Source organism: Octodon degus, unplaced genomic scaffold (assembly GCF_000260255.1).
Source record: "Octodon degus isolate 3935 unplaced genomic scaffold, OctDeg1.0 scaffold00067, whole genome shotgun sequence".
Taxonomy (NCBI): Eukaryota; Metazoa; Chordata; class Mammalia; order Rodentia; family Octodontidae; genus Octodon; species Octodon degus.
Window position 1 is genome coordinate 584,210 of NW_004524643.1, and position 17,688 is coordinate 601,897.

Below are 17,688 nucleotides of genomic sequence, written 5' to 3' on the forward strand. Positions count from 1 at the left end.
TTCAGTCTGGCTTGAACTCATGGTGTCCCTCCTAACTAGGCCTCCTGATTGCTGGGACTACCAGCTTGCACCACCCCACCTGGCTAGTCTTTTTTGGTTTTCTAATTTGTAGTTTGCAGTGTGTCTGTGAAGATACATAGAAAAGTGAGGCAGTCCAGAAGTAGACTTTCTAACCACCTGGTTACTTTGAGGCCTTTGGCTCTCAGGACAGGCATGGATAGCAAGCAAGCTAAACTTGTGACTAACTATTCACACTGTACCAGAGAAAGGACCCAGTCAGGTCTCCTGCAGACAAACGAAGATCACCACAACAGCCAATGCTGTCCTGGCACAACGTTCCCTTAGCTTACTGCATCCTTGGTCTTCTCCACTGTAATGGGGAATCAGGGAAGGCTCCATTCCAGTAGAGAACCCAAGGGAGATAACTTTCTAAAAGCAGAACTGCATGGGGCCATTTTCCTCAAGAGCCTGGAGTACCACAGGCTCTCCACACTTTCAAGGTAGTCTCTACACTAATGGGGCCACTGCACTTCATATTAAAAAAAAAACTGTGGTCATGCTCACCATCTTCTAAATCTTTTCTGCATAGGCAGTCCTACCTGCTAAAGTCATCAGACTCAGTTTAGTCCTCATCTGTCTTGGCCTTTCTGTAGCATCTCGCTCTGTCTGACATCACTGAATTGCTGCTTTGACTGCCTGGCACTGGCTGGCCCCCCCACTCTGGCTTTTCTGGCTACCTCTCAGCCCCTCCTGTCTCCCTTCCATGGGAAGCATCTCTCTGCCCATCTCCAGGGCTCCCTCCATAGCCTTGCTTACTGAGAGTCCTCAGGCTGCAAGAGCTGTCACTGTGAGTGCTTACCTCTTCCTGTGGCTATCCTGGTCAACACAAAGTCAGAGTCCCCAGAGTGCAGGATGTTATCTTTTTCTCAGCATCCCAGAGACCTTATTCCGGTTTTTCTAATTATTGGGTCTATTCCAGAGAGTTAGTTCCAAAAGTTGATCAACTCTCCAACTTCTTTACCCCCTCTCCCAAGAGTCCTTGTTCATATAAGTACGTGTGTCTATGTGTTGGATCAGGGGCTGGCCACCCCAGTCTTTCTCCTAGCTTTTAAAATAAGAAAGAAGGAAAGAAATTCAGAGATCATTGCTATTAGGCTCATGTCATCCATCCCTTCTCTTAGGGCAGTGATCACAGAATGGCTCTTACTCTCAGAAGGTGGGAGTTGGGGCAGCCAGAAAGAAGAAAGGAAATGTCAATTAATACTTTAAAATATTCTACTGTCATACATTATAGAGAAAAACTGAGGAGTCCAAGGTAGTTACCTTCAAATCTAATCCACTTTTTTTTTTTCTTCATTTTTTTTATGTGTTTGGTACAGGGTCTCACTACACAGGTCAGACTCACAATGATCCTCCTGTTTTCAACCTCCCCAGCGCTAAGATTACTGGTGTGTGCTACCATTCCTGGACTCAACCACCCGCTCAGCGCACCCCAGGGGCAGAGACAAAGAGGCATGTGGGACCATGGATCAAATCCTGGTCCCTGTGCTTGCCAAAGCAGGTGCTTAATCTGCTGAGCTGTCTCACCAGCCCAGTTACCTTCAAATCTAATAGGCAAAATTTTCATAGAATCATTGCATAGGCCATAGAGCAGCCTTGGGATCAGCTGTCCTTGGCTGAGGTGCCCATCCAGATGCCTTCAGCTGTAGCCAAAAGTATGGAATCTTGGAACTCTAAATAGTGATGTGTGCAAAAGAAATCACTGGGACCCTGTGTGGAGGCACAATGGACCCTACAGGCCTTCCTCCACAGGCTGCCTCAGTGACACATATGTGACAGTTCTCACCCTCTCTTTTTCCTTTCTCCCTCCAGGGCCTTGCACTCAGAAAGGAAGTTCCCTAAAGGTAAGGCCTGCCCTTTTTTGGCAAAAAGCCACTAGTTGCCATCTCTCATAGAAACTTATCAAAGAAAAATTTGTAGATATTGGTGGTCCTCCTTATCCACAAGTACCACAGCCCTGGAGTCAACAGCCACAGATCACGATTACTCAGGAAAAAGACTGCATGTGCATTGCATATATACAGGCTCTTTTCTTGTCATTGTTTCCTAAACAATACAGTATAACAGCTATTTACACAGTATTTACATCACATGCTACATCTATAAGTATAGTGATGTATTAAAGTGGAAAACTGAGAGGAAGTATATAGATTCTATACAAATACTATGTAGTTTTGTATAAGAAACTGTGGGGCTCCTGGAATAAATCCCCATCCAGTATTGAGCGACAACTGTATATACAGAGCACACGCCAAGGTGCATCAAGGCAAGAGCTGGGAAGGCAGCCTCACTTCCTGACTCAGTTCTATCAGGCCGTATCCACTGGCAAATGCCAGAGGGCTGATTATAGATGTTCTGAGAGGCCAGGCTTGCTCTCACATGTGTCTAGTTTTCTCACAGGATAAGTCTTTTTAGTCTCTGGTGTTCTGTCACTCTGTCCATCCAAATTCATATTCCCCAACTAATTAGCACAGTGCTGACAGGTGACACTTGGACTAATTTGCTTGAGAAAAATCTCTCCCTAACCCTTAGGGAAGCATTTGGGCCCATTTGGCCACTTATTGCGTGGGACCCCTACTCAGTCCCTTTAGACTAATGTCTGGTCCATCTTGCCTCACAAGATTCTGTAAATGAAAGCATAAGCATAAGTGTGTGCCCTCTGCATTGGCTTTCTGAACTTACCAAGTTGAGAGGTCTTAGAAACATGACTATAATTTACTTCAGTCTTATATCAGCACTGTTTGTCTCATACTAGTAACATTTCTATATAGATTTAAAAACTGAGATTCAAGAGTTGGGTGCTGTAGTGTGCATCTGTAGAACTCAATACTCTAAAAGCTAAAGCAAGAGAATGGCTTGAACCCAGGGGTTGTTCTAGGTTAGCCAGGGCAACATAATGAAGCCCATATTAAGATCCTGTCAGGTTGAGAGAGGGAAGGGGAGTCAGAGAAAGGGAGGGAAGAAGATAGGGTAGGAAGGAATGAAAGAAGGAAGGAAGGAGGGAGGGAGAGTTAGAGAAAGGGAGGGAGACAAAGAGAGAGACAGAAGGGCAAGCAAGCTTGGCATGGTAGCACATGCCCATAATCCTAGCATTTGGCAGAAGGATCTGTGTTTCTGTATCTGAGGCCAACCTGGGCAGTATAGGGAGCTCAAGGCCAGCCTAGACCATAGAAAAACAAAAGCAAAGAGGAAGACAAGGAGGATTTTATTTGATCCAGCTATCTTCCTATCTTCTAAGAGTTAAAGATATCATATTACAGAGATACATGCATACTGATGTTTATAGTAGACTAATTCTTATTAGCTAAATCTTAGAAGCATCCATCAACAGACGAATGGATAAAGAAAATATGGTATCCATATATAATGGAGTACTACTTTGCCATAAAGGATAAACTTGTCATTTGTAGAAAAATGGTTGCACATTAAGAGTATAATGTTAGAGATTGGGGATGTAGCATGCAGAGGACCCTGAGTTTCATCCCTAGTACCGCACACGCGCGCGTGCGCACACACACACACACACACACACACAACGGTAATGTTAAGTGTAATACCAGCCACAACCTTAAATGCCATATTGTTCCTCTTATATGAGAAACCCTAAGTAAAAGCAAACAGCAAAATAAAAAAATGCATATAGGAAGTATGGAGATAGCTCTTTCTCAGAGGGCAGGGGATCAAGAGTTGGAGTGAAGGGGGGGTTAGGGGATCAAACAAGGAATTAAAATGTATGATGCACAGGAACTAGCTCCACACAAGGGATGTAAACAAGTGCTGTGAACGTGTTTCAGAAAACAAAGAGATCAAGAAATGATGGCTAGGGGAGTGAGGGGACGAAGAAAGGAATTAAGATGTGCTATGCACTGATACCAACTCTACAAGGACTGTAGGCATTATGTACTAGATATTCATGCTAATAAAATAAAAAACATTTTAAATGTTAATTGTAGAAATTTTTAAAATGAAAAAAAATATATATAGATCCCCAAAAAGACAAAGAGAGAAGAGGATAAGGCAGGGGCAAAGGAGAAGAAAGGAACAGAGGAAAGGAAGAAGAAAGGGAGGGAGCAGGAAGGAAGAGTGGGACTCAGAGCAGTTAAGGGACTATTTCCCCCAGTATTGGACCTTCACACTGATCTACATCCTCAGACCTTTCAAAGGTTTTTACTTTGACACAAGTGTCTCAGGCTGTGTCCAAACTTCCAGTCCTCCTGCTTTAGCCCCCGAGAGTACTGGGCTGTAGGTGTGCCCGGCCTCAACCTGGGCAGTTCTTCAGCGACAGAGCTTGAAACAGGTCTTCGGCCTCCCATTATAGAAATTCCTGTTTCCCTTGGCGCTGAGGTAGCCAGATGCCAAATTCTAGTCACTTGTCACTTCTTTCAGAGGCAGCAGTGGGATAGAGGGTGGCCTACCAGGTCTTCTGCGGCCCCTTTACCCTTCCTGTTGGTGAGATTCATGGGCAAATAGCAGCTTTGGTGCCACAGAGACACCCGGCAACTCAATGGCAGCTGGTCTGCTCCCCCTTAGCCACAGGGACAGGCCTGTGCACAGGGGAAGATCTGGCTGGGAACAAGGCTCTCCTCTGTCCCCTCCCCCAGGGTGTTCTGTGCTGACGCTGCAGTCTGTGAATGTGCTGCGCAAGTACCTCTCCCTTCTGGATCTGCCCTGGTCTCTGCTGCACACACAGGATGTCCTCTTTGTGCTCACCAGTGAAGAAGTGGCACAGGCCAAGGTGAGCACTGGGAACTCCTGTGGGCTAGGGACGTAACTCAGCGTTATGGCGCTTGCCTAAGCACACACACACACCTCAGGCAATTTAGCAGCTTAGGGAAACATGATCTCGAAATTTAAAAATGAAGAAAGGCTGCAGATACAGCTCAGTGGAAAGGCCCTGATTTCAGTGCCAGTACTATAAAATGATAATAACAATAATAATTTTTAAAAATTTGTAATTCCAAGATCAATACTAGCTTTCTTTTCCAGCCCCTCACAGTCACGTGTGCTCGCAGGGCAGTGAGCAGCAGAGCCACCTGACACGTACACGCCTGTTTCCAGGGGAGACTCAGCACGGCAGCGCTGGCCTCTTGTTTCTGCTCTCACAAAAGAGGTCCTATTTTTAGTGCCACGTTCTTCTCATTAGCATGATTTTGGGGATTTTGCTGTTTTAAATGGCTGATCTCTAATGGTGAAGCTAGCTAGTGTCCTCAGGCACAGGACACTACGATGTGCCTTGTAGAGAAAACAGTATTAAGAAAGCTGCACGTGGGCATGAGGTATGGCGCTGCGGCCAACGGCCAACGGGTCAGTGCTAGTAAATAAACAGCAGCTGTCAAGTTCTTTAAACAGAACATACCTAAGAGAGTGTTACTAATGAATTTAGGAAAATGTGTGACCAGAGGCTCACAGAAACCTCTATTCCCTAAGAGCAGTGGTCGCATCTTCACAAATTGAGAGTTCTCAGTGACGTTATAAACACTAACTACCACAAATAATGCAAATCCAATGTCTCTATGCATCTACATGCAGTCTTGTGGATTTGTAATTTAATTGCTTTGTAGTCAGTAAATGCAGTTTGTGTTACAATAATCTTTTCAAGTGTATTAAGATTTCCTTAGTGACCTAGTTTATATTCAGCTTTTGTAAGTGCTAAATCAACATGTACACCTGTAAACATGTGTTCTCTACTCCTTGTATTTAAGGTTCTAGATAGATAGCAGCTCAAACTTAGTATTTATAATGACCAAAATTTTTGTAACTTTAAAAAAAAACAACTTTTGTAACTTTACTAATTTTTTAACATTTTGCCTTATTACTTTTGGATCTGACTATGGAAAGATCTCCTGTCCTGAACCTGGATTTGCCCCTTTCTCATTTCATCTCTCACACTAGAAAAAAAGGAGGAGTGTTATTTTTGTAGTATAGTATTAACATTTTTCTCATCAGCTTTTTATCCACTTTTGCTTTGCTTTTCATTATTCTGTAGTGTCTCTTTAGGTTAGTCTCTGCATGGTTTATTTCTCTTTTTTAAAAATCTTTTTATTTTAACTTTTTATTGTGTTTTTAATTGTGTTTTATAAGCAGCATGTAGCTTTTCTAATCCTGCTGTGAAATATCTGACAGGAAATATATGTGCTCTATTTTTATTTGTAACTAGTGATATATTTAGAGGGTGCTGTTATTTTAGTTTTTTGAGACAGGATTTCACTACATAGCCCAGGCTGGCCTCAAACTTATGGCAGTCCTCCTGCCTCAGCCTCCTGAGATGACAGGCATGTACCACTACACCCAGCCTTAGATTTATTTGTATTAAAACAATTTTATGTTTTTGGTTGAACACGTCCCTGGGATTGGTCAATTTTCCATAGTCCCTTCCTTTTTTTCTTTTGGGAAGGGGTATGTTTGGGTTTTTTTGCTTTTTTGAGACAGTCTTACTATATATTTCAGGCTGACCTTGAACTCACTCACTACAAAGCCCAGGCTGGCCTAGAACTCTAGCAGTCCTCTTGCCAGTCTGTCAGCATGTCTGGCGGACTTCTAAAATTTTAATGTCATCAATAAGAATAAAATTCAAAGCAAGGAGTTAATCAATAATCTATGCTCCTCTGCACACTTAACTGCACATGACCAATCCTTCCCCACTCTCCAGTGCAGCTTAGGCTGTTACATCTGGGGTACGCTTGAGTCCTGGCCCTCATCCTCCTCACCCATTCTTTTGGGTTCTCCTTTTGCTCACATATATTCTTTAGTGATTCCTTTGCTAGTGGATTTTTTGTTTTTTTCAGTGCTGTGGGTTGAACCCAAGGCTTTGGGCATGCTAGGCAAGTGTTCTACCTCTGAGCTAAACACCCTAACTCTTCTTTAGTAACTTTTTAAGTGAGAGTCTAAGAAAGACAAAATCTTTTAGCCTTTGAATGTATAAATGTCCTACCTTTTGAGCGAGTTTAGCTGGAGAGGATAGTTTATTTCCCCTTTGCTTTTTTTTTTTTTTTTTTTTTTTTTTGGTACTAGATATTACATTGAACTATATTCTCAACTCTTATTTTTGTTTTTTTGAGACAGGGTCTTACTAAATTGCCCAGGCTGGACTTCAACTTGAGATTCTCCTGCCTCTACCTTCCAGAATGCTGGGATTACAGCTCTATGCCATCATGTATTAGCATTTTTGAAGATGTATCTCTATTTCACTTCATCTTTGTCAGAGTCTACACTGAGGGATGCCTGGTGTTATATAATCTTTTCTGTTTGTGAAGTTTACCTCTCTGTGTCTGGGCCCTACTGTCCTACTGCAGATCTGTGGCCGATCTTGTTTACACAATTCTGCTCAGTACTCTCAAACCAATTACCCATCCTTGGCATTCCTGAAAAGTCTTCACTTGATAACTCCTCTTGCTGCTTGTGTCATATTGCCTTCATTCTCCCTCTGGGACTCTTAGTAATATATGGCCTAGTAATTTAGATTTATATCTTTTGGGGGCTTTTTATTTTTCAGTGCTAAAATTGAAACCTAGACCTCTGTGCTTTTCACTTTCACACTCTACCCTTCTCATTTTATTTTTTAGTTTGAAAAAGGGTATTGCTGAGATGCCCAGACTAGCCTTGAACTTGAAATTTTTTCCTCAGCCTCCTTAGTAAGTAGATTACAGGCATGTGCCACCATGCCTGCCTCTCTGCATTCCTTCATTTTCCTTTTATGTTTTTTTTCTATTTCATATTTTGTTTTCCAAACTTTGTCTTTGTTTTATTTCCTATGTACCCACTGTTGCATCTGTTTAACTCACAATTTCTTGTTCTTACTTAGCTCTTTGAACATCCTAAATCTAATTCTTTTAGCCTGGATAAACTGTTCCATAAACCTGTTTTCATCAAGAATATATTTACAGACCAATTGCTGATTTTGTTAGCTGTCTTTTCATTAAGTCAACTTTATGTCTTCAAGAAGTCTGCTTTGTAAATGTGGGGAAAGGTACTGTAGGTTGTTGATTTTGTCCTCCTCCTCCTCCTCCATGTCCCCTCCTGTGCAAGAACTCTGTAGTTGCTGAACAGCCAGAATCATGTCCTGCGATGCTAATTCCAGTCCCTGGCTGAGTCAGCAGGTAACAAGGCGCAGTGCTGCTGTCCCTATGTTCAACTATCTGTGCAGCAGGCACTGTTGCCCCCTAGCTTTGCTCCACAAGAGAAGGAGGCCCTTCCTGGCTCCGAGCTCTAAGGTCCAAGTTTGGGTCTCCCATCTAGAAAAGCCCCTACTCAGCAAACTCCACCTTAGGAACTCACTCCTATGTTTGAATTCTGTATGTTCAGGATGCTGTTGATCTTAATTTTCACCCATTCATGTTGTTTTTTGTATTCTCTTTATGTTTTCTGTCATGGCTATGTGTGTGAAATAGGAAACATGAATTTCCTACATTCAATATGTCAGATCAGTGGAATTATTTTGAGGATAAGAAAATAAAAAGTAATTTTTTTACTAGAAAAGTAGAAAAAGTCAAACTAGAAATCACTGTTAGGCTGGGGAGATAGCTCAGCAGTCCAGGTTCAATCACCAGTACCGCATGCCTTGTGGGCCCCCACACTAAGCCGGCCACCGAAACCAGGCATGGTGATGCATGCCTGTAATCCCAACACTGGGGAGGCTGAGACTGGGGGAATCAGTACAAGTCCGAGTTGCGTAGCAAGACCCTGTACCAAATAAATAAATCTTAAAAAAAAAAATTAACTATTAAAGCTTTAATGAAACAGGTATGTAAATTGTCACAGACTCTGGGAAGCAAAAATAATGAATGTGAGAAGTCATCTAAAAACTGTTTTTACCTTTTAGCTTAAAGAACATTTTTACCTTTTGATATATTATGGAAAGCAAACATGTTATTATAAAATGGTATGTAGAGAGCATGCTATATTCTCCCACAAAAGCACACACAAATCAATATTAATAGTGATTACTTCCAAAAGGTGGGATTCAAGACTTTTTTTATTATTAAACACTTTTTATAATCCTGTATTATTTGTATAATTCATACTCTGGCCCAATAACTTATATTTCTCTAGAATTTTAAGGAAATGAACAAAGATGAGTCTCTAAATTAATGTGCAAGGATGTTCACTAGTATAATTCAGAGTGGTCAAAATAGGGACTACTATTCAGTAGGCAAATTATGTAGTACTATATAACCAGTAAAATCAGCGTTTTGAGAGGTAGCTAGTGAAAATGCCCCGGAAGAGGAAGAAAAACAAAATATACAAAACTGCACTCTCAGTTTTGCTATTTTTTCAGTATTCCCTTAGTAAGGTTGAGGCTGCCATACCTCTCCATGATCACCCACACTGTTGCCCAGATGTAGCATGTGCTTTTTTTTTTTTCAGAACCGGGGATTGAACTCAGGCCGTTGCACTTGCCAGAGAAGTGCTTATTCCACTGAGCCATCTCCCCAGCTCCTAGCATGTACCTTCATCTTTACTCTTAACCCTCGTTTTCTATGTACTTAGCCCAAGCTTGCTCTGCAGTCAGTTTCTTTCCCACTCTTCCCTTTTTCTTTCTTGAATACTTTGCCAGTACTAAAGAGAAAAAAGAAAATTTAAGGAAAGCTAATAAAAATATACTTAATGAAAAACTGACAAGAAATAAGTAATTTCTCTAAGTGTCCATCTTACTGAATGACTGCTAAAATCATTGAAAGATTAGTTAAGCTGCCAGAGATATAGTTCAGCAGCATAAGCATCTGCCTGGTAAGTGCAAAGTCCTGCGCTCCATCCCTGATACCACAACAGCAAAAGGATTAGATAGGCCACCTAAACACCATGATGTAGAAAATCCTTAGGCAGCATCAGCATTCCACGGACACAGATCAAGTGTAGTACCGACTATATAAATAAAGGTCATGCCTTCTCTCAGTAGTTTCTTAAACATTTTATTATGGTTATCAAAATGTTAACTCCATTCTGTGAGTTCAGACATCCTTTTTGCTTGTGAAAATAAAGTTTACTTAAAATGTTTACTTGGGTTTCCTGTAGTAAGATGATATGTAATATTCTGCCTGAATATATTCTATGGTGATAATTCTGCTCCAGTTCCTTTTATCATCTAAAGCTTGACTATCACTGGTATGTTCACCCCCTATAAGTCGTGTAGGAATTATAGTACTTAGAGAAAAACAGCAACATTTCACATATGTGTACATTTGTGTATAGTGATGCACAGCTGTAATCCTAGCTATTTAGGAAGTTGGGGCTGGAGGTATGCAAGTTGAAGACCAGACTAGACAATCAGTGAGACTCCATCTCAAAATAAGATGAAAGGGGAGAAAAGGCAAGGATATAGCTCAGTGGTAGAGTGTTTACCCAGCATCTTAAGGATCCCTGGGTTCAATCCAAGCACCATGTTAATAATAATAATAATATAAAATAATAATAATACACCCTTGCTAGAAGGTAAGGAAAAACAACTCATATCGTCTCCTGAGGACTTCGTATATCCTAGGCAAGAGCCCTATCACTGAACTGCATTCCCAGGACACTTCTTCCTCTTCTTCTAAAATACCCATTTGTGTTGTATAAGTGAAGTAATAGAGCACAATGTTTAAGAATGTAGGACACAGAGGCAGATGGCTCTGGGTTTGAATCTCAACTCTGCTACCTACTAAATATTTGAGACTGCTTAGTTTCCTCATGTATCTTAAGGGAGGGGAGAAAATGGCTAAGCATGGTAGTGGCAGGCCTATAATCCCAGAATTCTTGGGGGCTAAGGCAAAAGGATCACAAATTCAAGCCCAGCCTGGGCAACTTAGCAGCCGAGCAGAACTCTGTCTCAAAATAAAAACTAAGGGCTGAGGAGATAGCTCAGTGACATAAGTGCCTGCCTGGCAAGTACAAGCCCCTGAGTTCAATCCCTGGTACCACAAAATAATAATAATAATAATAATAAATTAATAAATAAGGGCTGGGGATTAGCTCAGTGTGAAGGGACTGGGTTGAATTTCCAGTACCAAAAAACCAAAAATTAACAAACAGAAATACCTAATAATAGTAGTATTTAACTCACAGCACTATTCATGTGGAGATGATGGCCGCAGACCAGCAGTGGTGGTGTCCTCATAGCAAGTGTTCTTAGGAGCATCTGCTCTAACCACAGGGGAGTAAGGAGCTGGGAAGCTGAGGCAGTGTTGGAGACCCATCTATATGTGCAGGAAGATGCCAGATAAAGTATAGCATGTAATGTGTTACTGGGAGGAAGGATTTGAGTGAGAAAGCAGATCAGAACGTTAACAGAAATAGCTAAAGTGTCCATAACCAGCCCCTTTTGTTTTTTTCTAGAAAGCTATGTGCTGCCACCATAGCCAGCTCCTGTGGTTCCGCCGCCTCTACATTCTCTTCTCCAGGTACATGAGAATCAACTCACTGCACTTCCTCTCAAGCCTTGAAGAGTTTTCAGACCTAAAGAACAAGAAATAGACAAAGAAGAAATAGACAAGGAAACCCAGGGACCTGGCCTGAAGCTGGCTTAATTCTCTGAGCCAAAGGAAATCACAGCCAGTGAGTCTGCAAAAGAGGCTATATGGGCCAGTGTGCCACCCAAACTTCCCAAGGTCCTTCTTCTGGGGGGGAAACTCTGAAAGAACCAAAAGCAAACCAACTTATGCATAATAATAGCTACTTGCTAGCTTCTTAAGTCTTTCTGAAAAACATTTTTCATGATGACACAGCATATGTCAAATACGTAGCATGGAGCTTGCACAAGTTTGAAACATAAATGAATGTAAAAGTGCTCTAAAAACACTTCACAGATGTGAAGTGTTGATTCCAGCCAGAGCAGGGTGTCTTGGTTCATTTTCAAGTCCAATAACATAAAAAATAAGAGAATTATGTAGCTTATGATTGTGGAGACTGGGAAATCCAAGAGCATGATGCTAACATCCGCCTGGCATCTGGTGAGAGGCTTTTTGCTGCATTCTAATAAGGCAGAGGATGAAACATGGTGTGAGGCACAGCAGGCGAAGGTGAGTGTTCAATCTTATGACAAAGCCACTCCCACAATGACCCATTTGTCCACTAATCCATCAGTGACCCAGTTACCTCCCAAAGGGTCCAACCTCTGAACACCAAGGTGCTGGGGACCATATCTCCAACATGACTTAAAGAGGCCATACCCAAACCATGGTTGACATCACACAACTCACATATACACACGATTCCCATATACACACGATTCCTATATACATCCAATATTCTAAAAAGAAAAAGTATACCAGTTTGTTAAACTAGTTTAACTATAATTCCTTAGATTTTTCTTCTTGCACTGCTTATCAGAACTTGAATCTAGGGCCCGGGGAGATAGCTCAGTGGAATAAGCGCTTGCTTGGCAGGCACAGGGTCCTGAGTTCAGTTCAATCACCAGTACCACAAAAAAAAGAGAGAACTTGAATCTAAGGAAGCCATGTTATATTTAACATGATGATCACTGATTGGAGCACTCAAGTACTTTCACTTACAGAGATGCTTAGAGGGCCTGAAGACCTTGCCCTGGAAGAGCTGACAGTTGACTGTCTCAGATCTCAGTCTTTTAGGAAAAGTAGAAAATAGGAAAGTAAATCTAGAAGTTGTTTTTCATTTATTATCTTTTAATTTATTTATTTATTTACTTATAGTACTGGGGATTAAACCCACAGTCTTCCTACTAAGCTACTTCCTCAGAATTCCCTGCAACTCCCTTTTTAAATTAATTTTTGAGACATCTCACTATGCTACTAAATTGTTCAGAACAGGCTTGAACGTGTGATCCTCTTGCCTTCCAGGGTGCTAATATTACATGCAACTTTTTTAAAAAAATTAAGAACCTAGGGGCTGGGGAGATGGCTCAGTAGGATAAGCGCTTGACTGGCAAACACAAGGATCTGAGTTCAATCCCTGGTCCCACCAAAAAAAAAAAAAAAAAATTAAGAACCTAGTATCTTTAAATTGTCCTATAAGGAAAACCTGAGAAGTGTGGCTTGGATGCTAGTTCCTGAGATAGGAAAGCTCAATTGTAAAGAAACAGACTGGTTACCTTGGACCAGAAGCCAGAATAAGCAGGGACTTAATTACAGACAAAGCACCAAATTTTTCCCTGCCTCAATTCTTTCATCTTCAGAATGGAAAATATTGATGGTTCACTCTGAACAAGAAAATGCTGCATGAAGAGGCAGAGCAGAATATGGCTCACAACACCAGAAAGGCTGACTGCTGTTGTTGTTCTGAGAAGGAGTAAGAAGGCACTAGGCAGGGGGACTGGCACACACAATCTCCATGAGGACAAGTTGGTAATTTCTAGAAAAATTACTTATTCTTTGAGCCAGCATTTCCACATCATTTATACTATAGATTTAATCCACATGCCTAAAAAGACACATCAACTATAGACATTGAAATTCTAACAGTAAACTACTGATACACTCAAAATAAATTGTGAGTACAGCAATAGAATAGATTATAAGACTTTTTTTTGTAAGGCAGTATATCAATATGGAAAAATTTCTGAAGCATTTTATGTGACAGACACAAAATGCACAACACTGTTACAGAATGCCACCATTTGGGAGGGGATAAAAGTACGTTCCTATGTATGTTATGTGTGTCAAAATAAAGGTGTCCTAGTAATTGCCTGTCTTTGAAGAACTGGGTAAGAGGAAGAGAATTTATACCTTTTGAATTTCATACAACTTGCATATATTACTACCTGTTTGAAAAGCTTTTCAAATCTTTTTTTTTAATTTTTTTAAATGGTTTTGTTTTTTTGTTTTTGTTTTAACTTTATTTATTTATTTTTATTTATTTAGTGTGTGTGTGGCCAGTTCAGCCCACCAGGGGGCGGGGCTGGCTGGCATGTGGTGCTGGGGATTGAACCAAGGTCTCTGTGCTTTAGCTTAGCTTAGCTTGTTCTAAGTAGGTGCTTTAGACCACTGAGCCATCTCACCAGCCCCAGCTTTTCAAATCTTAAAGGTTAGAAAGATGTACAAAAAGCCAGGTGTGGTGGTATATACCTGTAATCCGGCAGGGTTGAGGGGTGGCTGAGGCAGGAGGATCTCTGTGAGTTCAACATAGGTTCAAGGCAGCCTGGGCTAGCTACATAGTGAGTTCAAGGCCAACCTGAACTACATAGTGAGATCCTGTCAAAACAATGAAAGCAAAGAGCCAGGGATATAGCTCAGTGGCACAAGCACCTGCTTGGAACGTGCAAGAGGGTCGTGAGTTCAATTCCTGGTACCAAAAAAAAAGCACAAGGACCAGGGTTTATTCCCTGGCACCACATGCCACAGTGGCCCTGTCCCCAGGCATGCTGATGGTCACCAAAACCAGGCATGGTGGCACTCACCTGTAATCCCAGCACTGAGGAAGCTGAAAAAAGGAGTATCACTACAAGTCCAAGCTGCATAGTAAGACCCTGTACCAAATACATTTTTCAATAATTAAAAATATACAGAATTATATTGTTCCTCGTTGGTGAGAATTGAAATTTATTTTGTGCCATTTACTTTTGTTTTATTGTACATTCCAAGTTTTTAAAATAAATTAAAATCTCGAAAGGAAATGTGTTTCTATTTGCCGACTGCCTAGATGATACCATCTGAGGGGGTGGCCTCCCTCCCCTTGTCTCCTTCCAGCACCTTCCTGGAGTTGCACAGCAGGCAGGTAGATGCTCACCTGGCTGCAGGCTCCAGTTGAGGTTCCTTGAGGCAGAGCCCAGGACTCTCCCTGGTACAGGAGCAAGCCAAGGTACAAACAACATAGGAGTGAGTGAGGGCATCAGGGGCCAGTATAGTCACCACAGCAGTCCCTTGGCTCTTCCACTTGGAATGCAGCCCTGAGAATACCCATCATGGCAAGAGGAAGATGTCTTTGTATAAATTATCCAAAAGCAACTTTTCCAGTTAGCAGCCATGTTCTCTTCTCTCATCCTGTCCTCTCCCTTCCTTGATATCAGATGCCTTTTAGAAATTAACAAACTAAGCGCATCCCTGGCAAGCGCAAGGGCCTGAGTTCAATCCCTGGAAATAAAGGAAATGAGGGTGTTCAAAAAAAAAAGAAAGAAATTAACAAACTGCTAACTTAGGCAGCAGGGGCTGGGGAGATGGCTCAGTAAAATAAGTGCTTTCCTGGCAAGCGCAAGGGCGTGAGTTCAATCCCTGGTTCCGGAAAAAAAAAACAAAAAACATTAACTTAGGCAGCAGCTCTAAAGCCTGGAAGAGGGGAAATTTTATAGTTCCCAAAGGAACCCAGAAAAAACAGAGAAAAGCCAGGTGTGATGGCACACATGTGTAATCCTAGCAGCTCCCTCGACTGAGGCAGGAGGATCCTGAGTTCAAGGCCAGCTTGGGCTATAGAGGAACTGCTGAGGGAAGGCACAGGAAAAAGAATGAACACCTACATGTGGGGTGGAGGAGAAACACAACCAAGAATTCCCTGGGGAAGGGCTGTGTCCACTTCAGTCCTAGGAGAGCCACCAGGCTGAAGCTGGAGGGGGTTACCTTCATGTCCAAGAGACTTGCACACAGCTCGGCATCACCTCTCAGGAAGGGGCTGATAGGTTGTCAGTTCACATTCCTGCAAGAGAGAAGCACAAGTCGCTGGGCCTCCCGACCCTCATACTTTGGCCACTACTCAGGAACACCGACCTGCAAAGGAAATAAAAACCAGGAGCAACAGGCTGAATACAAAAGGGGGATAAGGCCCAGCAAGAGGACAGGAGGGATTCCATTCGCTGAAGGAAACATCTTACGGTAGTAGCAGCTAACAGGAAGAGACTATTGAACATCATAGTGAAAGTTCTGGCTCTGGGCCAGACAAAAAAGGATGCTCTCAACAGTGGCCCAGGCAGCAATCTGCAAAATCAAGTAAAAGGTACACCTGAGAACTGGGAGGGAGAGCCGAGCATGGAGGCACATACCTATAATCCAGCACTGAGAAGGCTGAGGCAAGATCACTGAGATGAAGCCCAGCCCAGGTTATAGAATGAGTTCGAGACTAGCCCAAATTACAGAATGAGACCCTGTCTCAAAAATAAATGAAAACAGAAAAATGGAGATCATGTCAGAAATGCAAATTAAACATACATCCAAATGTCATGAAATAAAGGGCAAATTCATCAGTTATGGTGGTATACACCTGTAATCCCAGCACTCTGGAGGCTGAGTTAAAAGAGATTGCGGAGTTTGAGACTAGTATAAACTACATAGTAAGTTCAAGACCAGACTGAAAGGGCTGGTGAGATAGATAGCTCAGCAGACTAAATCCCCTGCTCTGGCAGAGCACAGCAGCCAGGGTTCGATCCCCAACTTGCAACACTGCCCCCCTTCCTCCCCTGAGATGCTGAATGAGACTGGGCGTGGTGTCATGCACATCTGTAATCCCAGTGCATGGGAGGCTGAAAACAGAATCACTGCAATTCCAATCTATGTAGTGAGACCCTGTAGACCCTGTTCTAAATTCATTTTTTCTTTTTTTTAAAAAAAAGCACTTTTTTTTTTTTTTTGGTGGAACTCAGATCCTTGCATTTGCCAGTCAAGCGCCTATCTTACTGCGCCATCTCCCTGGCCCAAAAAAAAAAAGCACTTTTTTTTGGATACCTGGGATCAAACTCAGGCAGGCAGGCGTTTATGCTGCTGAGCTATCCAACACCCCATCCCCCAAAAATAAGCATTAACGGTTCCTTTTTTTTTTTTCTGTACTGGGGATTGAATTTGGGACCTTGCTAGGCAGGCGTTTATGCCACCAAGCTATCTCCCTGGCCCCTGCAAAAAAGCATTTTATCCAAACTCATAAAGGGAAAGTAGAAAATGAAGAGAAACTAAGTCTACAAAAGGTTTTAAGAAAAATGAAACAAGGCACAAAATGCAGCAAGTTTAATGACAGACTACTTTTAGAATAAAATCAGCTATTAGTTACTTTCAGAAAATTCAAATGAGCTGTTTCCCTACCAAAAGAGACTATTAATGAAGCACTCAAGTAGTTCTAGCTACTCAGGAATGTGAAGCAGGAGGATCATAAATTTGGGCAAATTAGTGAGACCCTGTCTCAATATAAAATAAAAAAGGGCTGGCAATATAGCTCAGCATTAAAAAAAAAAAAAAAAAAAAGACTATCAAATTAGATAACATCTAGGTACATCTTTAGATAACAAATGCTAAAAATTAAAGGATGTATCATATACCATACTGAAGGCAACAGAAAGGAAAATAACAAATTTTTGAATCATAATATGATTCAAAAAATATTAAAATGGGAAAAATGAATATTTCACAATAAAAGGCTCACTCCATTAGCCAAATATATGAAACAAAACCACCTAGAAATATAAGATCTTTATTTAAAACAAACCATAAAAACAATAATTGGCTTTTGATTTTAAATATTTAATTTGTTCCTGTAAACTTTGACAATAAAAAAAAAATCGGTGAAAAAAAAAAAAACAACAATAATCGAAGGCTTTGATGCATCTGAGAATTTTGACAAATCAAGTTCACAAAAAGTAAAACCAAGGCATTTCTAAATCATTCACTTCTTCCAAGGTCAATTAAGACTCAGGACATATGAGAACTTGTACTGTAATGTCATGTAACTCAGTAGTGTCCCAAATTTTCTGATCAAGGAGATTATGGG

At 41.4% G+C, this 17,688-nt stretch overlaps 1 protein-coding gene across 3 annotated transcripts in view; it reads left to right on the forward strand.

Moving 5' to 3' along the window:
* Positions 1-17,688, forward strand: part of Pigl (phosphatidylinositol glycan anchor biosynthesis class L) — a 109,893-nt gene that overhangs the window by 82,148 nt on the left and 10,057 nt on the right. The window contains exons 5-9 of one of the 3 annotated variants that reach the window (XR_002821844.1): positions 1,873-1,904; positions 4,662-4,795; positions 11,371-11,501; positions 13,184-13,352; positions 15,617-16,234. Coding sequence is in view for 2 of the 3 variants with exons in the window: in XM_004634933.2 (XP_004634990.2) it covers positions 1,873-1,904; positions 4,662-4,795; positions 11,371-11,501; positions 13,184-13,211 (325 nt within the window). In the remaining variant the exon portion in view is untranslated. Of the gene's footprint in view, positions 1-1,872; positions 1,905-4,661; positions 4,796-11,370; positions 11,502-13,183; positions 13,788-15,616; positions 16,235-17,688 lie in introns of those variants that run through there. The other 2 variants (XM_004634933.2, XM_023719432.1) reach the window with 2 other exon arrangements.